Below are 21,549 nucleotides of genomic sequence, written 5' to 3'. Positions count from 1 at the left end.
CCTGCTGAGAGAGTGGCTCTTAGTTTATCAAGGAAGGTTCGAGCTGCCACAGCTGAAGGAAAACTTTGCAAGCAATTATCGACATAGAAGCATCTGTTTACTGAATACAGCACGTCTTTGTCTGATTGATGGTCATCTTTCACATGGGTTTGCAGGGCGTAAATCGCACAGCAGGGAGTACAAGTGGTACCAAAAGGAAGAACTTGCCATTGATACACTGTTGGAGGAACATCCTTTTTCATATCACGCCAGAGGAATCGAAGAAGGGGCTTGTCTTGGGGCAGGAGGCGGATTTGGTGAAACATACCTTTAATATCTCCACTTATTGCTACAGCATGTTGTCTAAAGCGTTGTAACACACCAAGGAGGGATGGTCCCAGAATAGGTCCAGGTAAGAGATACTTATTGAGGCATTCATTGTGAGTAACATTGTGATGAGGAATATACCAAGCTTCTTTGGTGTTGTAAACTTCGTCAGGGGTCAGCTTCACCACATATCCAGCTTCCTCTAGCTTTGAAATTTGTTCACAGTATGAGCTTGCTTTGTTCGGATCCTTGGAAAGTCGAGATTCTGTGTAATGGAGTCTTGACATTACTGCTGTTTGAGGTATATTCAGAAGGGGTGAGTTTGCTAGTCTGAGAAGAGGAGTGGTATAGTGTTGAACACCATTAGCTAGAATTCTTCTTGTTGCTGTTTCAAGAAGCTCCATGACTTATTTGTCTTGCCTTGATCTGATGACAACTTTTTCACTGTGTACAGGAAGAGTGTCATGTTTCCAAAGTTTTTCAACATGGTAGCGCAACTCTTCTGCAGGGGATCCAATGGACAAGAACAAGCATTGGGTAGACGCTGAGGAATTGTGCAACTGAACTTCTCTGATGGGACCTTGGAGTGTCCGTCCTAACAGAGTTTTGACAGCTGCAGGGGATCCAGAAGGGCCTAACCGGATTGGAGCTGTAGGAGTAATGAGGTGGATGTGATGTGAGCCAATGAGCAGTAGTGGTGATGCCTTTTCCATGGATGGTAGGAAAATGCTTTTTTTTTTTTTTGTCATCATCAAGAACAGCACACGTTTTTAAGGTTCGGTCACGATTGCGGAGAATCACATTGACGACTTTCAGGAGGACACCGTTACTGTCACCTGGTCTGTCGAGGTACAGTGTCTTGACAGCAGGACCAGGAAAGTTGTTGGTTCTCTGATTTACATCACAGAGTATCTGCAGATGTCTCCTTTTTCAGGTGGCGCAGAATTTCTTTAGATCACACTTTACAGATTGATGAGTCCGAGCACAACGCCAACAACGTCTGTTCTCCTTTATCCAGTTGATCTTCTGATCCTTGGTCATAACAGTAAACTCTGGACATCTGCTGATATGACGGCCCTTAGTAGTATTAGTGTAGCCTCTAGTACCACTGTTAGGAACCTAGGAGTTCTGTTTGATCAGGATATGTCCTTTGATTCCTACATTAAACAAATTTCAAGGACAGCTTATTTTCACCTTCGTAATATCTCTAAGATCAGACAGATCCTGTCACAAAATGATGCTGAAAAATTAGTTCATGCATTTGTTACCTCCAGGTTGGATTACTGTAATTCTATTTTAGCAGGGTGCTATGGTAAATCTCTAAAGACCCTCCAACTCGTCCAAAACGCTGCAGCTCGTGTTCTTACTAGAACGAGGAAAAGGGACCACATTACTCCTGTATTGGCTTCTCTCCATTGGCTCCCTATAAAATCTAGAATAGAATTTAAAATCCTTCTGCTCACCTACAAAGCTCTAAACGGTCAGGCACCATCGTATCTTAAAGAGTTAATTGTACCGTACTATCCATCAAGAACATTACGTTCCCAGAATGCAGGCCTGCTCGTGGTGCCTATAGTCTCTAAAAGTACTATGGGAGGTAGAGCCTTTAGTTATCAGGCACCGCTCCTTTGGAATCGTCTACCAGTCGGGGTCCGGGAGGCAGACACACTAGGTACTTTTAAGAATAGACTTAAAACTTTTCTTTTTGATAAATCTTATAGTTAGGGCTGGCTTAGGACCAGCTCATAGTTATGCTGCTATAGGCTTAGACTACCGGGGGAACTGGCACCAGGATCTCTTATCTCTCTCTCCCTCTTTCTCTCCCAGCTTTCTCACCTTATAGTAATAAGATATGTCTATAGTGACAAGCAGTAGCTTGTCACTATCTTTGTATTCTAACCTCTCCTTTTGAGCTCTCTTAGGTTCCTTGAGCTCTCTTAGGTTCCTTGGGACTGTTGGTGAGGATGGCCTGCCCAATCAGTGTTGTCCAGACAGAACAGAGAAATAGAAAACTACTTTCACTTGTTGCTGATGATGTTGGATCTTTTAGGACCCTCAGTATGGTTGCAAGGATAAATCTGTGAAAGTGTTTGGATCTGGAAAGGTTTCATTGGATGTTCACACCAAGCAGATGGGATACATTCAAGGTAATAAGCTCATATTAAAAGGTAATTCTGCTATGAATACTTATGAAACATGGTCTCTCCCTGTGTAAAGAGGAAACAGCGGCAGCATCTCTGCCTGTATCTCCGCCTCCTGTACGGCGCTCGGCACCTGAAATCTCTCTGTATGAAAGCAGAGGCTCTGATCTTTCTTTTGATGTATTCAATATTTACATATTCAAAAAACAAAATATTCTGTGGGTCTTGAAAGATTGGTGAAAATGGTGAAAAAGGCTGGCGCTGTCTGGCAACCATTCTAGAATTCTCTGGCGGGGAAAGTGTTAACTTGAGGATATTGTACTTCATAGTCCTGAAGATAAGTTGGAAGGTGAGGGGTACGCTCAGAGCGTCTTAAAAACTCATTGTTTGTTAAGGAATCCATAGTAAACAGTCAAGCTCTGGCTCGAAGGACCATGTCATGAAGGGGTTCAGGTGAGAGGGCTGTCACCATGGGCATCGGTTAGAATGCACGAGTTGGAGATTGTCGCAGTTCAAAAGGGTTTATTTGGTTTCATTGCTGTCTGAAAAGCAACAATCAACCTTCAAGCTATTTTAAAAAGATTTCCTTATATCTGTTAGTCATAAACCCCCCACACACATCACCACCACAGAAAGAAGGCTTCACCATGAGACAGAATACTTACATGTGTCTCCATTGTGATGAGTGAGTAGAGTTTCGTTGTCCTCTCCTGTAGAAAAGTCACAACACTGACTGAGCAGATTATAATGTATTTCTCAGCTTCTAAACGTTATTTTGTAACATTGACGTAAACAGTAAACCAAATTGACCATTGCAACTTTTCTAAAATGTAACAATAAAACTCCAAAGAGGAGAAGTGTAAACTACAAAAAACAGCGCAAAAACCGGAGATACACAGTTAAGTAGGAAACTACAATAATTTCAGGTTAATTGAAAACAAGGCTCTGATCTATTTACCTTCAACCAATGATAACTTTCTAAAATTATTTTTTTTAGTTCTATATTTGGAATAAAGAACTTCAGTTGTTCTTATGCAATCGGTTATTTCTTTACACTGTTATGTTTAGAAGAGTTACGTCACCTTACCCGAGATTATTGTCTGCATTTGCATCTCATTTTAGATCGTTTGTTTTTCCATCAACTCGACTTCCTTAACTCATCATTTGATGGAAAGTATGTCGGCAAGAACAACGTGTCAACTTCAACCTCAAGAGAGGCTTATCTTTCTAACTTTACCGAAAGTCTGGGGGAGGAGGTCGAACTGGTTTGGCTGTTGCAGCTTGCAGTTCACCATGTTGTGATTGCAAAGAGGTATCGGTTTTATAAAAGCAATGTTCCGCTGATATTGGTCCGGGAAAGCCGAATATGTGAATATCTGTCTAACTTCACCGAACTTTGCAAACTTAGCCTCTTTCCAAAACCGAGCCAAAACATTTCGGAGAGGGCTTACTCGATGTGCAGTCATTGCAGGCTTATTTATCCACTTACCTTTGTCATTGTTGTCTCGAATAAAGTAATGTTTGATGCTGAAGTACTTGTCTTTGGAATGGTACGTAACAGTGACTTGACCGTGTCTCTCGGTCCACAACACTTCGGATTTCCCTTTGAACTGGACCATCAGATAGTCAATCTGGCAGTCTTTGGCCACCTCCAGCGTCACCCGTCCGGACACCATGTCGCCACTGGTGAACGTATTTTTCTCGTTGATAGAATCATAGGTGACTTTGAGGCTCTTTACAGTGGTCGACATCGTGGATAGTTCAGAAACTAACCGAGAGAAGGAGGAGGGAAAGATGTAACCCGAACCCGACAAACAACAGTCCACCCACAGGCTACTTCCTCGATGGGTGTGTCCCAATCCTATAGGAAGGAAATGTGCAGGGCATGCAAAAACTCCTTCAAAACTATAATTTTCATGTTGGCCATTTTTAGAGTATATGCCATATTTACTCTGCCATTTAAAAGACTTTTCATTTAGGCCCATCTTTGATACACTATAAACCACTCTCATTCATTAGTTGTTTTTTTTTGGTTTGGTTTTTTGCCTTTTTGGTTGTTGTGAGGTGTTTGGTTTGGGGTTTTTTTAACAAAAATCTCTGGTGTTATCCTATCTCTGCTAGTTGAATCTACGGTATTTGTTACAGTATTTCGTTAATATGAAACATTTGATGTCTGTAAATGGATAGAAAACTGACATGTCTTTGTTGTTTTAGACTTAAATACATGCTCAGTTTTTTGACTAATCATTCACTGTTAAATAGGCCTGCTGTCCTTAATCAAGGCTATTTAATAGGATACCTAACCATAGATATTATGGGAAAGGGGATAGTTTACCCCATGCTTCCAACCAAATGGGGTGAAATGTTGGTCCTAGTTTAAACCTTTGTTTTTCAACTTGACAGAGAAATGTCTTTTGGCCCACAGGAATGTGTCATATACTGTATATACATGCAGGAAGATACACACAAATTTTACTTTGCTCACTGACCCCTTAAAATTTGTTTTAGGGCGTGTATTTATCATATGCTGCCTGATGTTTGCTTTTGTAGAACATTTGTTGCCCGATGGTGCCCCTAAACCACAGTTGTTGAATATGAATAAACAGTAGGCTGTTTGTTGTGAAAAAAAAAAAAAATCAACCATTCCTATTCATGTAAAAGACAAAAAAATCTGAAGTGCCCAAAGGTTAATCTACTTGTGATGGAGATGCTCTTTGGTGAGAAATTATGAGAAGACAAGACACTCTTCTGGTACACAGCATAAAACCATCCTTTTAATTAGCTAGTTCAAAGTTGAAATGCTGAAAACAAAGATGAGTAAGATGGGAAGGAAAGCTGACTTATAAAGCACATAAAGCACCTTGGGGATTTTTTTCTCAGCTTGTTTTTAAATGTGAAAATGTTGAAACTTTAATTATTTAATTGTGATGTGTTATTTAACCATCTGAGGGCAATGCAACACCGACAGCATGATAGATAGATAGATAGATAGATAGACTTTATTGATCCAGAGGGAAATTCAAGGCATCCAGTAGCAGTATATACAGACAGGCAGGACACAAGACATTAGTTACAATACACACCCGCTGTCCCCCGCTGAGATCAAGTTAGGAAAAACATTGTATCCCATTCCATGCTACCTGGGAGATAACTAACTCCACATATAAGGGTTGTTGTATATTTATCTTGTATTTTATACAAGACAAACGTTACACTCCCATAGTTCTTTTCATCATTAGAATTTATAAAAAGTTGTCTGAATATATAGTATTTGTTCTTGATATGGATGCATTTTTCCAAGATTTAGTTAATACTTTCTAGGGCTTTTTATCAAGAACAGCCAAAGATGGGTACATCTCATATGTCCCATAAGGCGGGGGTGGAGCAGAAGGGTCTGTGGTTGGTGGCATATAATCTCCCTTATTAAGCCGGCTGCTGCTCCCCTTCAGGCCCCGGTAGAGCTGGAAGGATGATTATGGGAAACTTGATCTGAGGATCAGAAGCATACTTGACATCCAGGTAGACCTGTGGTGAAGACATAGTGTACATTCATAATTATTATTAATCAGCCCACTTATATTACCATGTACACAAATGCTTTGTAAAGAAAGAGACACACCCTTAGCCTGTACTCTGTTTTAATGATTTGACAGTTAAGGATGGACACACACGTGTCGGGTGGGATGGTGATGGTTCTGGTGACAGTCTGTCCGGCTGAAGGTGGGATGGGTTCACCCTCTTCTTTTAAGATGTCCTTAGTTTCAAGCTTCCTCTTTCCTTTTGCAAAGTAACTGTACTTCTTGTACAAACAGTACTTGGGCTTGATTTCACGAGATGAATTGTTCTGGATGGAGGCAACAACCTGTATGCCTCCCCCTGAAAAACAGATGAACATTTAATATACAAGAGTAATATCGGCAATAAAATCATGATGCTTAGATCATGGGATTTTAAAGTTGTCCATATATAAATGAAACATATTTAAAGTCACTTGATAATTTAAAAAGGACAGCACTTTAGGTTGTCAGAATGCTGTGTACATTGATTGTTTTACATATTGCTTCTTTACGCATCTCATTCCTCTTTTTACTGCTGCTGTTTACATCTCTGGGTTATGTAACCCAGGTGGAAAACCTGCATTTATTTATTTATCCCTTTTACAATGTAGTGCGTTGTACGTCATCACGTCGCGCCGTCACGCTGTCACGCCTTCAGGTGACGGACGCACGCTCCTAATTACAAATAGAAACCCAGCTGCGGCTTGCACCAGGAGGAGCGAGAGGGGCACACGCTGGAAAAGTTGCTGCAGGAGCCGACTACCGCCGGCGAGCATATGAAACCGAGCCGTGACTGATTGAACCGCAAGGTCGATGGCGAGCTAGAGCCTAATCTTGGCACGAGGCCCAAAGATTGTGCTGGAACGTAACCAACTGAACCTCCACTGCTCAGACCGGGCTGGTAGGAGGCTCTTTTGTGCAGCCACCCTCTTCCTGCTTCTTGGTTTGTCCCCCTCGCAGCTCAACAACGGCCCACAACTCACTCACTCACTCACACATGGACTTTTCCCCCACTGGACACTCAGTCGTGGGGCTGTGGTAGCGCTTACCATACAGGCGAACCTTGAATTCTTTTTTGGGTATTTTTGTGGACCAGCCTCTGTGAGCCATAATTATCCATCAATGTTTACATAACATATTTACTTGTACATACTGTTGTTTGACGAGTGGCCATTTGCATTCTTATTTTTGTACTGCTTAATGTTTGTTCACAATTATAATATATATATCACTTAAAAGCTAACCTGTGTTCAGTGTCTTCCTCTCCAGTCCTAGAGACAAACCTAGTCTTCTGAACCTAGCCCAAATAATAGTCTGCTATCTGTTTGTACTTAAACCGTATTCCTATAATTTAATAGTTAGCATACATGTTACAGTTACATCCCAATGAAAACCGATTTTAAAAGTAAATACCTAAAACTTTAATGATATAATCATTTCAGGAGCATAAACTGATTATAATGTTTGCATATGAACTCAGTAAACCCTGTTATACCACAACTCAAGTATCTTCATTTTGCTGACATTACATGCTTTTGAGGCGTATGTGTGATCCAGCATAAGGTGTTATGGCATTTTATTTTCTAGTTTTTATCGTTTGCAGTGTTTTTGTGTTATTGTTTGCAGTGCATTTTTACTTTATTTAAGAACTGCCATAGGCACATGTTTAATTGATCACATGACTTTTCCCCAATCCCTGAGACCTTCCAATCAGCGCACCTGTGTGGTTGTTGAGGAATGCACATAAAAAGGACGGAAGCAACAAACAGAGGGGAGGAAGGAGAGAAACGGGAACGAAGGGGGGACGAGGACGGAAAGACCGGGGACGTGAACGGGAACGGGACGGGACGGGGACGGGAATGGAACAGGAACCGGAAGAGTAGGAAGAGAGCAGGAGGACAGCAGGAGGACCGCGTACCACCGCTCGAGCAGTGAAAGAGAAGGACGGCACACGCATCGGGGACCACGCACGCTGAGACCGCAAGTGCTGCAAGGCGATACACACGCAGGGGCAGAGGAGGACTCTGCCTTCCGTGTAAGTACCCTTTGGGGACGTATAGTAGCACTTGTCGGAGAGAAGTGAAACAGGAAGCCGCTGTTTTAGGACGTTGACTGCCGCTTTTTGTTGCGCACAGGTGTCTCAGCGTGCAGAGGACAGGAGCCAGCCGGGAGAGATCGAGACTGAGTGAAGGAGTGTTGTGAAGCCTAACACACGCAGGGGCAGAGGAAACTCTGCCTCGAGTGTAAGTATTGTAGCGACACTCCACCACCGTAGCCTAAGGCCCTAATAGTCTCGTACCCCCGTGCTGGCGTATGCTTTGCATTTGCAGGTGGCCCGGTGCGTGTGACCAGAAGAAGAGTTACTGCCTGGAGGAGGAAGGGGACAGTGCCATTTTTAAAAAAAGCATTTTTAGCCCACATGTTTTTATGGACTTTTAGCATTTTTATTTGTGGGTATTTTTTTTATTATCCTGTTTTTTTATTATCATCCTTTTAATAAATTTCAATTAAGCCGTGCTATCTCTTTGGTTCCTCCTTGTTTACAGTGTGCTCTCACCCGGTCATCCCCCTCCACTTATCAATAATTCTCTGGTCAAATTTCATTTCACCTCTCATAGTTTCTCCATAGCCCCTTCCCCCATTACATATGAACTCAACTTTTTTACAAGTGATAAAGTTTAATTGACTAACATGACTAATAAACTAACATGTATGTAAGTGTATTTAAGTTATTATACCTTTAGCCTAGATGGCCGATTAGGATTATCTCATTGCCCTTCCTGTTGCTGTTTGTCTTAATTGGTTTTGTCTTGTCTGTAGACATTAAAAAAGTCAGGGAGCAAAGGGACTTTGATAGTTTATCTTTTACTGCTTTCCACTGTCAAAGTAAAACATGATTGAAAAGTACCTTGGTGGAAGCCTGTCCTTGGAATGTTTACATCCATCCCTACTGTTCCTGATGTAAAAAGCTTCATTTTCTTCTCAATGGCCTGGTGCTGTGGAGCCTAACAGGACAAAGACAAATCAGTGAGAGACAGTGTGACTTGCCATCACAGCAGCAGTGTTAAGGTCAAACAGCAAGCACACAGATGAGCGTGTGAGTTGTAAGGTGGGTACCATCACTGATGGATCACTGTTTAAGTTGCCATTATAGATCAGGATGAACTCAGCCTTGGCTTTGCTGTCCATTCTCATTGACCGGCTTAGATTTGCCTCCAGAGTGTAGCGGATCTTTCCATGGGAGCCTTTGAAGGAGGATGGCAGGTTTCTTCAAGAAATGAGAAAACAATTTATGACACCTCTTCAGTAGCAATATACAAAGTCGGTCAAAAGCTGATTGTAGTGACGATCAACTGATCGGCCACTCAGCTGGGTGCGGGAACAGATCTTGGGATTTGACGCGCTGAATGAATTAATGTCCAAACATTGTCTCCTGTTGGGTGAGGTTCCCATTTAATTTATATTCGGATCTTATACAACACTATGGTTTCTTAAGTGATGGTGAAGTGATGGTTGAAGTGATGATCCTACATGTCCGTGACAGCGGTAAAAACCGTCTGACCTCCCCGTCACCCATGCCTCATTACCTGGCTCCTAACACCCGTGCAATATATAACTTCCCCTGCCACACCAAGCTACACTCCCCCCTGTGGTAGACAACTGCTATATATATTTAGCCCCTACACTGATACTCCCAGAAGATAGAGTAGAACTCCATATCAATAAAAATGTATACATGATTAAAGACAATAAAGTGGTTGTGGTTTAAATGTTAGATTTTTTTAAACTTACTGTGCAGGGATTTGAAAGGTAAATGGGTAAACATGGCAGCCCGGGCCCACAATATTGTTACCTGAAAGGCAATAAAATTACATAATGTATATAGCTTCCATTATTTTTAAGAAGGCAGGTTTCTATCAGGTCATTAATTAATGCATGACAACACTTAGTATGGTTTTCTTCTGGGAACGGTTAAAGCTCTGCAAAATAATCAATATGACAAAAGTGGAAGAACATTTAAGGGCAAATTGTTGTTAAAAACTATTTACTATTTGTTTAACACAGTAATGAGTAAAAAAACAAACAAACACATAACTTACAGTATATTACAACCGTTGGATTCATTTAACAACTGACACAGCCAAATAGGAAAATTAATTCCCTATGTTCCAAATAACTATACAGTTAGACAATGTAGAAAAAACCTCAGAGCATTAAAAAACGAACATAAGCAGAACACTTACCCTGATTTGACTGAATTACATCTTGCTTGATGCTGAAGTACTTCTCTTTCTTGTAATAGATCACGACTGTTCTTCGATAATATTCTGCCCATTTGACTTCTGCTTTTCCCTTTAGCTTTATACAAAGGGACTCTATTTTGCATTCTTTTTTCACGTCTAATGTTATTTGTCCTGTGATGTAATCCCCACTGGTGAAAGTGTTACTTTTGTTTATGGGATTATATCCCACTGAAATGTTAAAATCACTCGACATGACAAACTGTGTGACCACCAAGCAAGTGCTCGGTTAGATAGAGGAATGAGATTTTATGTGTTGGGAGGTGTGTCACATGCTGATAGTCTTGGCCATGTGACTCTACACATTGTATCTGCTATGGTAACATTTTTGTGACCCAATGTGTAAGTACAAAGGTGTCATTTCCGTTGCAAATGATGACAGGAAACAGCACAATGAGGTCAGTGGTCTTGCACTGAGGCACACTTAAAGCAAGACTTGAAACTTATTATATGGGTGTATACATGTAGAATGTTATAATCTCCCTTATTAATATTCAATTCAATTAATAGAGATAACAGGGAGACATCATGTTTTCAAGTATAAAAAGTAGGAATAAAAATACAGCAACTAATAAACAAAATTAAGACACAAAAATGGGTTGTTAACAACACAGTCACCAACCTTATTGAGGTATTCAACTTCCTGGAGTTCACAGCTGGATGCTGATTGCAAACGTAAAAGAGGAGATGGTGAGCATGATCTCATTTTGCATGGTAAAGGTGTAAGCTTTGATGGATTGTCTTGTTATAAACACCAACTTTTACATTTGATTGTACTGTGCTTCTTATCAATGGTGAAGTTAACTGGTAACTATGAATTTCACAGTTTCCCCTGTAAAAACAGACAGACAGTTTGAAAGTGGTTCAATTGATTCAAACACTTACATCTCCACTTTTTAAATTTTTCATTTGTACAAACAACTGTATTCTGAATGTCGCAATCATGTCTCTGAGAAATGAAGATGAAGGTTGGGATTGTGATTACCTGTACCTTATAATCATGTGCAATACTTCACTTTACCTCGCATAGAAGCACTCAAAGCGCTTAATGCACTTTAACTCTGAAAGTCACTTTGTTTGAAACAACATCGCACAGCCACTTTCTATGCTTGTGTCTCTGTAAAACTCAGGTGCAGTTTATTATGTTGTGTGGTCATTATGGTTTTTGCCTGTTATTGTAGTTATATGTTCATTTGTATACATGAACCACCAACCTGCCAGATGGAAGTTAGCCTATAGCTACAATCTGGCATATCTACATGTTCATGTTCATTAATATGCCTTGTCCCTATTTTAAATAAATAAATAAATGTCAGCTCACACTGAGCGACTGAATCATTTACTAAGCACTATCAAAGCTATTCCATGTTCAGACAGTTACTAAGAGTAAATCTACAGATTTTAAAAAAGATATGGACAGAGGGAAGAACATATAATAAATGTATGACAATAATATTTTAACCATTATCTCATCCAGGAAAAGATCCAGAACATGATGAAAATGATAGCCCAAACTTGTTATCCTGTAACCACTAGATGGCACTAAATACTTCTGATGTTAACTGAGCTGTGTTTTTCTGTTCAATAAAAGATCTTGTTTCTCTTCAGTGAATCTTTTCTTTTTTTTAAACAAGGATGAGGGCCCAAGCGCACATGAAACAGAATTCAATAAAATAAAGACAAACCAAACACAAGTCTTTGAGAACAAAATTGAGGGCAACAGTACAAAAATCCAACATGAAGGAGAAAAAACAACTGAAGACGGAAAAATCAATAACACAAGTCTTACTATAACACTACAAACCTGAAAACCAGCGTCTGAAAGAGAAAAAAATGCAAGACATATCCTGGATACGATATGACATGAGAAACTGACACAGAAGGGAAACCGCACAGGAACTAGGGATAATCAAAACCAGGTGTGACCAACAAGACAGGTGAAACAGTAAAACTAGATATGTGACACTGGGGCAAGGAGTGCAAAGGTTACACCACTAGACAGACACATGGGCCCTTTCCGAATAGTCACAGTTCAGTATGCAGTGCGTACTTTTCAGTAGACTGAACGCCTGTCGTCATTCAGAAGAATTTTTTGGGTCCACCTCAGTATACCTTTGGGATTTTGTGCAGGATAGGGATCGGATGCATCTTTTCAGGAAATTAGTTGTATTTTACCAACAACAATGCTTTGCAAAATTAAATATAAAATGTCACTTCACGTGCACCTCCAAATCAAAACAAACAATCATGGATTAATTTAATCAATTTTTGATCTAGACATAATGTCCCTACTAAAATCGTTCCTTTTTAAGTAAAACATTATAGCTTGTCATTATTTTGAGATACTAGTCATCATATTGAGATACTGACTATTATAATGACTTACAGGATCTTGTTTCGGGTAACGCAAATGATGCCACTTCCATACTGAATGAATCTGACAACATAGGAACAAATATCTGCCTAAGTGTACGGCAGGGATAGAAGGGACTGTCTACTGGCAGATTGTGTAGGCACTTTGCAATTCGAATGCACTTATGGTAAAGGCAAATGAGAGTTGCTCCTGCTTGTTATCATGTTTTACCCATACACTCCATAGTTTACAGCACAAGCTATAATAATTCACATCTATCATTTTTAGGTTATTGTTTACCTAAGAATGGCTGTAAAGAGTGGGAAGTCTGTCAACTAGCTTAGCAGTCAATCTTATCTCTGTGCTACATGAGTGGCTCCAGCTGACCTCTTTTATGCTGCTGTAAATTAAGTCTGACCAAGTCAAGATCATGGCCAACACCTGGTCTCCTTAAGCTGGCTTCAGATGATCTCTGCCAGAATGGAGGTATAGCATGACCTCTAAACTCATAACCAAAGTCATCAACCTGGAGGGCCAAAGCAGGCAGCAAGACCTATGTGTAATAGGACTGGCAGAGCTTATTGAAGGCTCTAAAAGATGATTTCCTGATCTGCTATGCAAGGTGTTTAAGAAGGCGACGATGATGTCCTCATCAAAGATCGACAGAGACCACTGCTCACTAGAAGCTAAACCAGCAACTGGACAGAAACCAAGCCCAGTTATTCTCTGTCCACACTGGTACAGAATAAAAGTGCAGTGGTCAGCAGATCTGTGGTGGAGGTCTACATCTAATGAATGTTGTTTTAAACAACGTAAAAAAGCTAATTATGCTACCTGTAGTTTTGCAATTATGTTTTTTACCAAGCTACACTTTCTTCTAAGCAAAACTGATTACCTGTTGAACTTCTTGGGCTGGAATGTATCATTTAATTTACCGTTTCAAAAAAAGGAGGGTGCTTTACCAAACACTAGAACAGTATAAGCTTCCCTGGAGTAAGCAGCCAGTTTCCTCTTAACTTCAATAATCTTCCCTCTCTAGACCAAATTTGTGCACAATTTTCCATCAAAGTTCCTATAACAACAAAGATTGTTGATGAACATGTGAAATGTGGGATACAATTGTGTTGACATTTCTTGATAACATGTATAATAATAATAATAATAACAATAATGATGATAATAATAATAATAATAATAATAATAATAATAATGATAATAATAATGATAATAATAATGATAAAAATAATAATAATAATTCCCTTACAATTTAGAAAGTGTGAGGGACATCATATCTCAAATTGTTCAAACAGTGTCCAGGATAATTCCAGGACAAATTCCTAAACTTCTGGGAACAAACCCAAAAAGTTAACAGATTTACACAAAGAGTTGAAATTGTTCCAGACTGATATTCTGATATTCTATTTCAATGAAGATTAAAACTTAAAACCTTTAAGTTTCTTATATTCCTACATTTTCAAATTTCCAGGAAAATTACTGAAAAATGTCTGGAAAATTTCCCCAAAGTTTCTGGGAAAATGTTCATCGGCTGATTGAGTTTCTTGTTCCAAGAAAACACTAATGAATCTTAATAGTCTATTAGATCAAATGCCGCTGATTCATTCTGTTTTGGATGACCGTGGCGATGGTTAATCTGCTCATGATATATGTCTTCATTTGTGAAGGACTACTTTTATTTGTCTTGGGACCAACCATCAATCTAGAAATGCATTAGGCTACATAAAGATCATGGTACACAAAAAGAACACGTTCTTCAATTATAATATTATTATCGTTTATTATAGTTATCATAGTAGGACTATTCATCCTCGTATCCATCACCCTCTTTGCTGGAGACTAGACTGGTCCTCTTTTAAAGGCTGCTTCTGGGTCCCCGGACCCCAGCTTGGGGTGCTCTACCCGGAAGTGGGTGGTGGACTCCACCGTCACCAAACTAGTCACACCACCGTCGACATACTGCCTGCTGGGATGAAGCTCACCACCGGAGAACTACAGAGATCGTTACAAATCTAAAATCATTCAATCTCGGCGATATCAAGTCGAAACTGAAATTCTGCACCTTTAACTTTTTAGGAGAAGGAAGGACAGAGAAGCGTGGCCAACATGATGGAAGAAATAGACAGATTTCAGGTGCCGAGCGCCGTACAGGAGGCGGAGATGCAGGCAGAGATGCTGCCGCTGGTAAGTCACATTCATATCATGTAGTATGTTTACAGTCTCGTTCACAAATCAAAAATATTATTGTGATTATGCCAGGGGGCATCTTTGAGCGAGGCCTGCTGGTTATAATAGACTGCAATCCTTTGGGGTGCCGACAAAATCCATCAGCTGCATGCCATGCGTAATATCAGCAGATAAAGCAAGAGAGCATTTTCCAAGAACTTGTTTCGATAAGATAAACAGAACATATCAGAGCTTAAGATGTGTTTATAGGCTGACGTTTTGTTGTGTAATGTAAGCAGCGTCCGGTCTGCTGCGCAGTGAGCAGCATCCGTCGTGTCTGACGAAAACAAGCGTCCCATCCCAGCATTCACTGCTGCTCCATCCCCAGCATCCGTGCAGCAATGATCTCTGGATTCGACTCAACTCCTCAAATCCGCTGCGACGTGGTTAGCAAGCGTTGTTTAATAGCTGAAATGTGACGGTGTGGACCAGAAAAAAGTATACAATGTATAATATATTTACAAGAGATATCTCCTGATGAAAAAAAATCAGTGTGTATGGTGTGGCTGTGCGCTCCGTGGCCTGTAGCGGGGCCCTGGGTTACTACAGCCTGCGGGGCGGCCTCTGCTGCCGCTACAGAGACAGACTAGACTCACGTCACACTGACCTGCTTTCTTCAGGCGTCCCCATACCTCAATTCATCAATATGTCTCATGTTGCCATTGATTAGTGAGACCATTTTCTTCTTTTGCCTTCACCTGTGGATGTTAATGTACATTACATTCAGGAATGTTTCTAGGATCCAGGGACTCCCAAGAGTCCTCCCAGAGAGCCCAGAGTAACTTAAACAAAGAGGATCATTTTTCAACCTATAGGCTATGTTGCATTTACATGGTAGTTTGGAAGGTATTGTGATTTTCAACAATATACCTTATCCATTGTAGTAGGTAATTAAAAACTATATATTTAGTTGAGTCCTTAGTAAGTATTAAAGTCTGATTTTTTTTTTCTAACAAGCCATCTCTGTTATGGCTCATACCCTACTATCCCTTTGGATAAAACAGGGCCCTCTTCTTCACATGTTTTATGTATTTATGAATCATTTTATTCACATAGTCGGAGCATAGTACTCTATTGTGCATCACAAACAGACATTAATAATTCATTGATGCCACAGTAAGGCGCAATTCAGCTCATCATTCTATTCATGCCGTCTTCTCTTTTTTTCATTTTCAGGACCCAGCCTCGTCCACGGCATCAGAGGCAGACTCTGACACCAGAGAGGGAGAACCTGTCACTATCAACTACAAGCCCTCTCCCCTGCAGATGAAAATAGGTGAGTAAAAGCTGAAAGTGTTGATACTAGTGTTGTGTTTGTAGTCCAAGTTAACTGAGATTTCTTGGACAATGCTGTTAATTGTGAGACCTGTAAAAAATAACTGACTGTTTCATGTAGATGTTATCTAGACAAGACAAATAATTAGAGGAACTGTAAAGAGGCAGTGGACCAGTGAAATTACTTCACGCAGTGATGGAATCTGAGCTGTTCCAATAACAAGGCAGAGCAAGAATATTATGGACTGGTTTGTTGTGAGAATCATCCTTATGTGCTTCTTAACGATCATTAAAAAAGTACCGTCCATTTAAATGATGCAAAAATCTAGAGTTTACTAAATTAACTGATCCCAAAGTTCTACACTGAAAAAATGATTGTTTTATCTCTTCATTTAAAACCTGAAAACATACAGGTTTGGCCATGGAGTAGCAAATATATGATGTGTCAAGATGAAAAGTAGGCCTAACAAAGAATTAATTATCAAATGTGTGTCTTTTTAATCAACTCATAATTAATTGACTGATTGATTCTGCCTTACTTTATTTTAATGGTAGGCTCATTGGTATTCAGGTTTATTTTATGTTTATGAATTTAGGTTTCTTGTATACATGAAAAGCTCAAGTCCTACAGACACATTTCAGCACCTTGGACAGAGTTTAGTGTGAGTTGCAGAAATACTCTATTATTTTACTCCCAGTGTAACACTTTCACTACCAATGCCTTCAAGAACCTAGACAATAAAAAAGAAGTTTAAAAACAGAAATGAACAAAACCAAAAAAGATGTATATCACCAGAAAAGTGTGATAGGATTTCAATGTGTTGCTACTTTTTTTTTATTAACTACTCAGTTTAATGTTCCTCGTGCAGCTTTTTCTTCAGTCATTCATGTTCATACACTCAATCCTAAAATCCAGAACATCTCAATCCAGCAGGGCCAGAAAGCAGAAGTGTAGGTTGTGTAGAGTGCAACAGCCGGCCTATGCCACATAACAAGCCTGTACAGTACATTTTGTTTGTGAAACAACAATGATAACTACAGTTCAACTTCAGAAGCTTTTAAATCGCACGTGTTGTTTCATTCTAAAAGTAAACTCTGTCAGAAAATGTTTGACTATAAACACAATCTCAGCATGTTTCTGTTATAACTCGATCGAGTCACATGCCTTTGTAACCTACATTTGGAAAAGGCTTAATTTATTGTCTTTTTATACTCATTCTGACTAAGTGAACAAGCGATGTAAGAGTTAATAATATCACATGACCAGACTGGGAGTACGTTGTGCTTTCTATAATTTCAATTTATTACGTAGATTAAGATTCCGACTGCAGTGATCATCACTTCCTGGTCAGCTCTGACTAAAATCTAACCAATGTACAGAACACCTTTTTTTCTGCAGTTATTTATTGTGTCAGTATAAATCTGAGCACCTTTTATAAACAGAATAAAAAAGATTATTACGTTAAGAAATGTGCTACATTTAAGGTGTCCTGTCAGTGTTAAAGAAAAGGCTTCTGTTGGTTTGTACTTTTTTTACACAGAAAAACAAAGAGAGCTGGCCAGGAAGGGGTCATTGAAGAACGGCAACACTGTAGGAAGTCCAGTCAACCAGCAGCCTAAGAAGAACAACGTCATGGCCAGAACACGGTAAGGAGTGCAAGTTGTGGTTTCAGGTTCTTGCAAAAATGACATTTATGTTCCTACAGGTTTTCCTTCCTAAGATTTAATGTAATTAAATATTTTATGCCTGAGTTTAGGACTGTGTGCACATTATGTGGTGCTATAAAAGCTAGAAAAAAATCAATTTGAACTTTTGCAAAAGAAAATTGATTTTACTCTGATGTCTAATTTCTACCAGTGAAGCTGAGATGAGACGATGTTTTATTGATGGACGTTTTGTAAGAGCTCTTTCATGATGTTGTTTCTGATGTAGTTTAGATGTGATGTTGCCTTCAGGCCCTTCCTGTCCTTTTCTTTTAATGTCTCTGCCAGTCTATTCTAACCCACCTCCCTGTTTTTTTTATCTACTTCCTTTATCCACATCTCCTTCCCCTCATGCTGTCATATAATGTTACTCCTTTTCAGATGATTCCTCCTCTCTTCACTCCCGCTCTCTCTCTCTCTGTGTTTCCTCCTCATAGGTTGGTAGTGCCAAATAAAGGCTATTCCTCTTTAGACCAGAGTCCTGATGAGAAACCCCTGGTGGCCCTAGACACAGACAGGTGAACACAAACACCATTACACACATTGAAGCCCTCACATCATAATCATAAACAGAATGAGCTAACGACTGTTTTGTTGTTCTTTCAGTGATGATGACTTTGACATGTCAAGATACTCCTCGTCGGGATACTCCTCTGCAGAGGTGAGATCTGTGAGAGCAAATGCCTTCTACTTTACCTCCCATTTATGTTCTCATTCCATCCACTGCTTCACCTTCTTCTCTTCAGTTTCCATGAACGCCAAGAGGCCACGATTTACATCATTTTATAAGCCAGTATTGAAGTACTTACAGTTTATCCTCCCACTCATCCATAGTAATTCTATAGGCTCGTGCAGTGTTGTGGTTTGATTTCAAACACACCTGCACACACACGTGTATGACACACAGAGGGAGAGCATAAATAAAATGTCTTCTCTGGGTGTCTGCGGCAATATATTCCCCCAGAGGAATTATTGTTCCTGACCTTTAAAGCCCATCTTTCCTCTCCTACTTTGAAAGGCTTTGGATTCATAGTGGATGTATGCAACTATGTCAGAAGTAATTATTATTCATATGACGTTTAACTCATGAATACAGGTTAGTTACAGCAACTGTAGCATCAATGTAACCGTAACACATACTGTATTTGGATTTGGAATGAAGACACAAAAAGCAACAAAAAAGCATGGTTTTACCTCAGCTTTATCACTAGGACAGTATTCAACTCATGCCAGCTCTAGTGGTGATCGTTTCAGCCATCTGTGAAAGTGCCATAACTCAGTTTGCCATGGTTACAATTTTAAAAGGTATAAAAGCTCCAAAAATGTAACGCATGCAAATCAGAAAAGTATCAGTTGCATCTACGTCAATTTCTGCCAGAAAGTCAATAACCATTTTTTCCTCAAATTACCCATATTTATGTCTCATTTTGTCTTACATTAATTAGTTTGTTTGTTAGTTTTGCCTTGTTAATCAGAAACAGAGATAAGAATTATTAAAAGCTGATGGTAATGTTAAATCTGAGACCTAAATTCAAACTGTGACCAAAAGAAGATTTTAGGGTTTTCGCGGTTAGCTAACCAATAAGCTAGCGAGCTTGTTATAGGCCTGCTAACCTGGCCAAGGATGGGTCCAGTATGAAGTGTTCTGTAGTCCGCTTTTGCCTCATAGCCTAGGTTGGGGAACACTGCTCTAACCCATTAACCTTTCTCTCTTCCCTTCACCAGCAAATCAATCAGGATCTGAACATCCAGCTGCTGAAAGACGGTTACCGCCTTGATGAGATCCCTGATGATGAGGACCTGGACCTTATCCCGCCCAAATCAGTCAACCCTACCTGCATGTGCTGCCAGGCAACCTCCTCCACAACCTGTCAAATACAGTAACCCTACCCCTTCAACCCTTTGCCTCTCCCTCTTTCCACACAATATAACCACCAATCTTCATCTGCTGTGAGTTTACATTGCTGCCAGAGTGGCGACGATGATCATTGGTAAAATATTGCTACAACAGTTAAGTGCTATGATGATACTGACAATGAGAAATAATCAAATTAATATAATGAAGTTTGGTTAAAATGTAGTAGATGTAAGACATATGGAGATATTCATTATGTATTACAAGTATAAGCTAAAGTGGTGGTTTCCTCCTATGGTAGGACAAGCACACTAACGATGATATTGGTAGACAAAACAAAAACGACCAACAGACGCTGAAGTGTTTCCAGTCACCCCGATAACTAAGAGAAATGTTGTCATACCTGCTGACTCAACTGTTCTGCTTTCCTGGATTATTGGTTGCGTTTCCCCTTTTTAATTTAGTTAGTTTAGTTTTTTTTATAAATGCTTGTTTTGTTTTGTTTTTAAAACCTGTGTTCATTATGATTTTGTGTGTTAATGTGGAGATATATTAGAAGCTTGGCCTGTGGTCTTGATTCTCAAAACACAGGCTACTTGGTACTGTAGAAATACTGTACTGTACTGGGTTGTTATGTAGCACAGGCCGGGCCGTTGCACTACACAACCTTCTACACTTTTGCGTTTCTGGCCCTGCTGGTTTGAGATGTCTTAGTTCTGGGTTTCAGGATTGAATGTATGAACATGAATGGCAGAGGAAAAAACTGCATGAGATACATTGAACTGAGTAGTTAGATGGGAAATGCAACAGGTGGATTTTGTTTGCCTAATTTCTGTTGTGAGATCACATGCTGCTGTTATAAAACTAGGCTGACTTGTATTGTTTTGAATTTGCACATTTAGCTGTTTTCTCATTAATTTCTGGGCCCTCACATACCTGTGAATCCTCCCTGCAAAGCAGTGACAGTGTCTTATCTGAAATGAACTGTGTCAAAAGGGAAGATAACATGCTCACATAATTTACATTATTTATATGATAACGGCCAAAGTGACAGTGGGGGTCTCCAGATAGATTTTTCAGCACACTGTTGTGTTACCCCCCACTTTATCTTCTCGTAGTGTCAAAAAATGTAACCCTCTATTACATTTGTTTTTTTTTTTTACTTCAAAGATAATCGAGGGGTGCACACAGGTTTTTAGACACGAGAAAGATGCACCACCTCCAGTCTTACACACATGCACACACACAGTCACGAACGCGCATTAGCATACACACACACACACACACACACACACACACACACACACACACACACACACACACACACACACACAGCCACTAAAAAGGTGCCATAGCATCTCTCCATCTCTTCTGACTTGGTTGGAAATTGTTTTGTGATTGCAATTGCATTGAAGTTGATTGACTCGGAGCACTAATATCCTCTCCCTCGCTTAAATCAGCTGATTATTTGCAATTAGAGTATGCCTTAAGTACAGAGACGTTAAATGATGTGTATTTATTGCCATGTTGATTGTTTAGTTTATTCCAAGAACATTCATCATTATTATTTCTTTTTACATTTAGATGCAGGTGATCCTCCTTTTTTTTGGTTTGACTATTTGAAAAAGGGTTCTTGTATTGTAAACATCTCCATTACAGTATTTAACAATGTTATTGTTATGTGAAGTGTATGAAAACAATAAACACAAAGCTAATGGAGCCGTGTTCTACCTGGGTGGTTTTCTGACGTCTTTATCAGTTGTGATGATTTTAAGGAGAGGACTTCATGGATCATATTGTGCTATATGACACGGGG

General features: G+C 39.7%; 3 protein-coding genes and 1 long non-coding RNA gene across 4 annotated transcripts in view; 2 read left to right on the top strand and 2 right to left on the bottom strand.

Moving 5' to 3' along the window:
• LOC306840129 (arrestin domain-containing protein 3-like) overlaps window positions 1–4,303 on the bottom strand; it is a 33,232-nt gene extending 28,929 nt beyond the window's left edge. The window contains exons 1-2 of the mRNA XM_079369223.1: window positions 3,937–4,303; window positions 3,113–3,157 (exon numbers count right to left, since the gene is read on the bottom strand). Coding sequence (XP_079225349.1) covers window positions 3,113–3,157; window positions 3,937–4,198 — 307 coding nt within the window. The 5' untranslated portion in view covers window positions 4,199–4,303. The remainder of the gene's footprint in view (window positions 1–3,112; window positions 3,158–3,936) is intronic.
• A 967-nt stretch (window positions 4,304–5,270) lies between these two features.
• Window positions 5,271–11,333, bottom strand: LOC306836006 (arrestin domain-containing protein 3-like; the record flags this gene model as incomplete). Its single annotated transcript, XM_079362859.1, is given in 7 exon segments — window positions 5,271–5,882; window positions 5,884–5,972; window positions 6,067–6,323; window positions 8,913–9,009; window positions 9,122–9,272; window positions 9,797–9,857; window positions 11,327–11,333. Coding segments are annotated over 7 exon segments (780 nt in total). The 3' UTR covers window positions 5,271–5,764.
• Window positions 7,892–8,524, top strand: LOC306840166. The gene is made up of 2 exons (XR_013781298.1): window positions 7,892–8,039; window positions 8,140–8,524. It is a non-coding gene; the product is annotated as an uncharacterized lncRNA (long non-coding RNA).
• A 3,252-nt stretch (window positions 11,334–14,585) lies between the features above and the next one.
• fam219ab (family with sequence similarity 219 member Ab) lies at window positions 14,586–21,478 on the top strand. Its single transcript, XM_079359455.1, has 6 exons — window positions 14,586–14,857; window positions 16,076–16,175; window positions 17,716–17,821; window positions 18,316–18,396; window positions 18,485–18,539; window positions 19,604–21,478. The coding sequence occupies exons 1-6, from the start codon at window positions 14,780–14,782 to the stop codon at window positions 19,760–19,762; spliced, it is 579 nt and encodes a 192-aa protein (XP_079215581.1). The 5' UTR covers window positions 14,586–14,779; the 3' UTR covers window positions 19,763–21,478.
• The last annotated feature ends 71 nt before the right edge of the window (window positions 21,479–21,549 follow it).

Source organism: Symphodus melops, assembly GCF_947650265.1.
Source record: "Symphodus melops genome assembly, chromosome: 1".
Taxonomy (NCBI): Eukaryota; Metazoa; Chordata; class Actinopteri; order Labriformes; family Labridae; genus Symphodus; species Symphodus melops.
This window is presented reverse-complemented; position numbering and strand designations above follow the sequence as displayed.

Coding starts and splice junctions, on each gene's coding strand:
- fam219ab (XM_079359455.1), top strand. CDS start 14,780: ATGATGGAAGAAATAGACAGATTTCAGGTGCCGAGCGCCGTACAGGAG. Junction 16,176..17,715: donor TCCCCTGCAGATGAAAATAG/GTGAGTAAAAGC, acceptor TTTTTTACACAG/AAAAACAAAGAGAGCTGGCC. Junction 18,540..19,603: donor CGGGATACTCCTCTGCAGAG/GTGAGATCTGTG, acceptor TCCCTTCACCAG/CAAATCAATCAGGATCTGAA.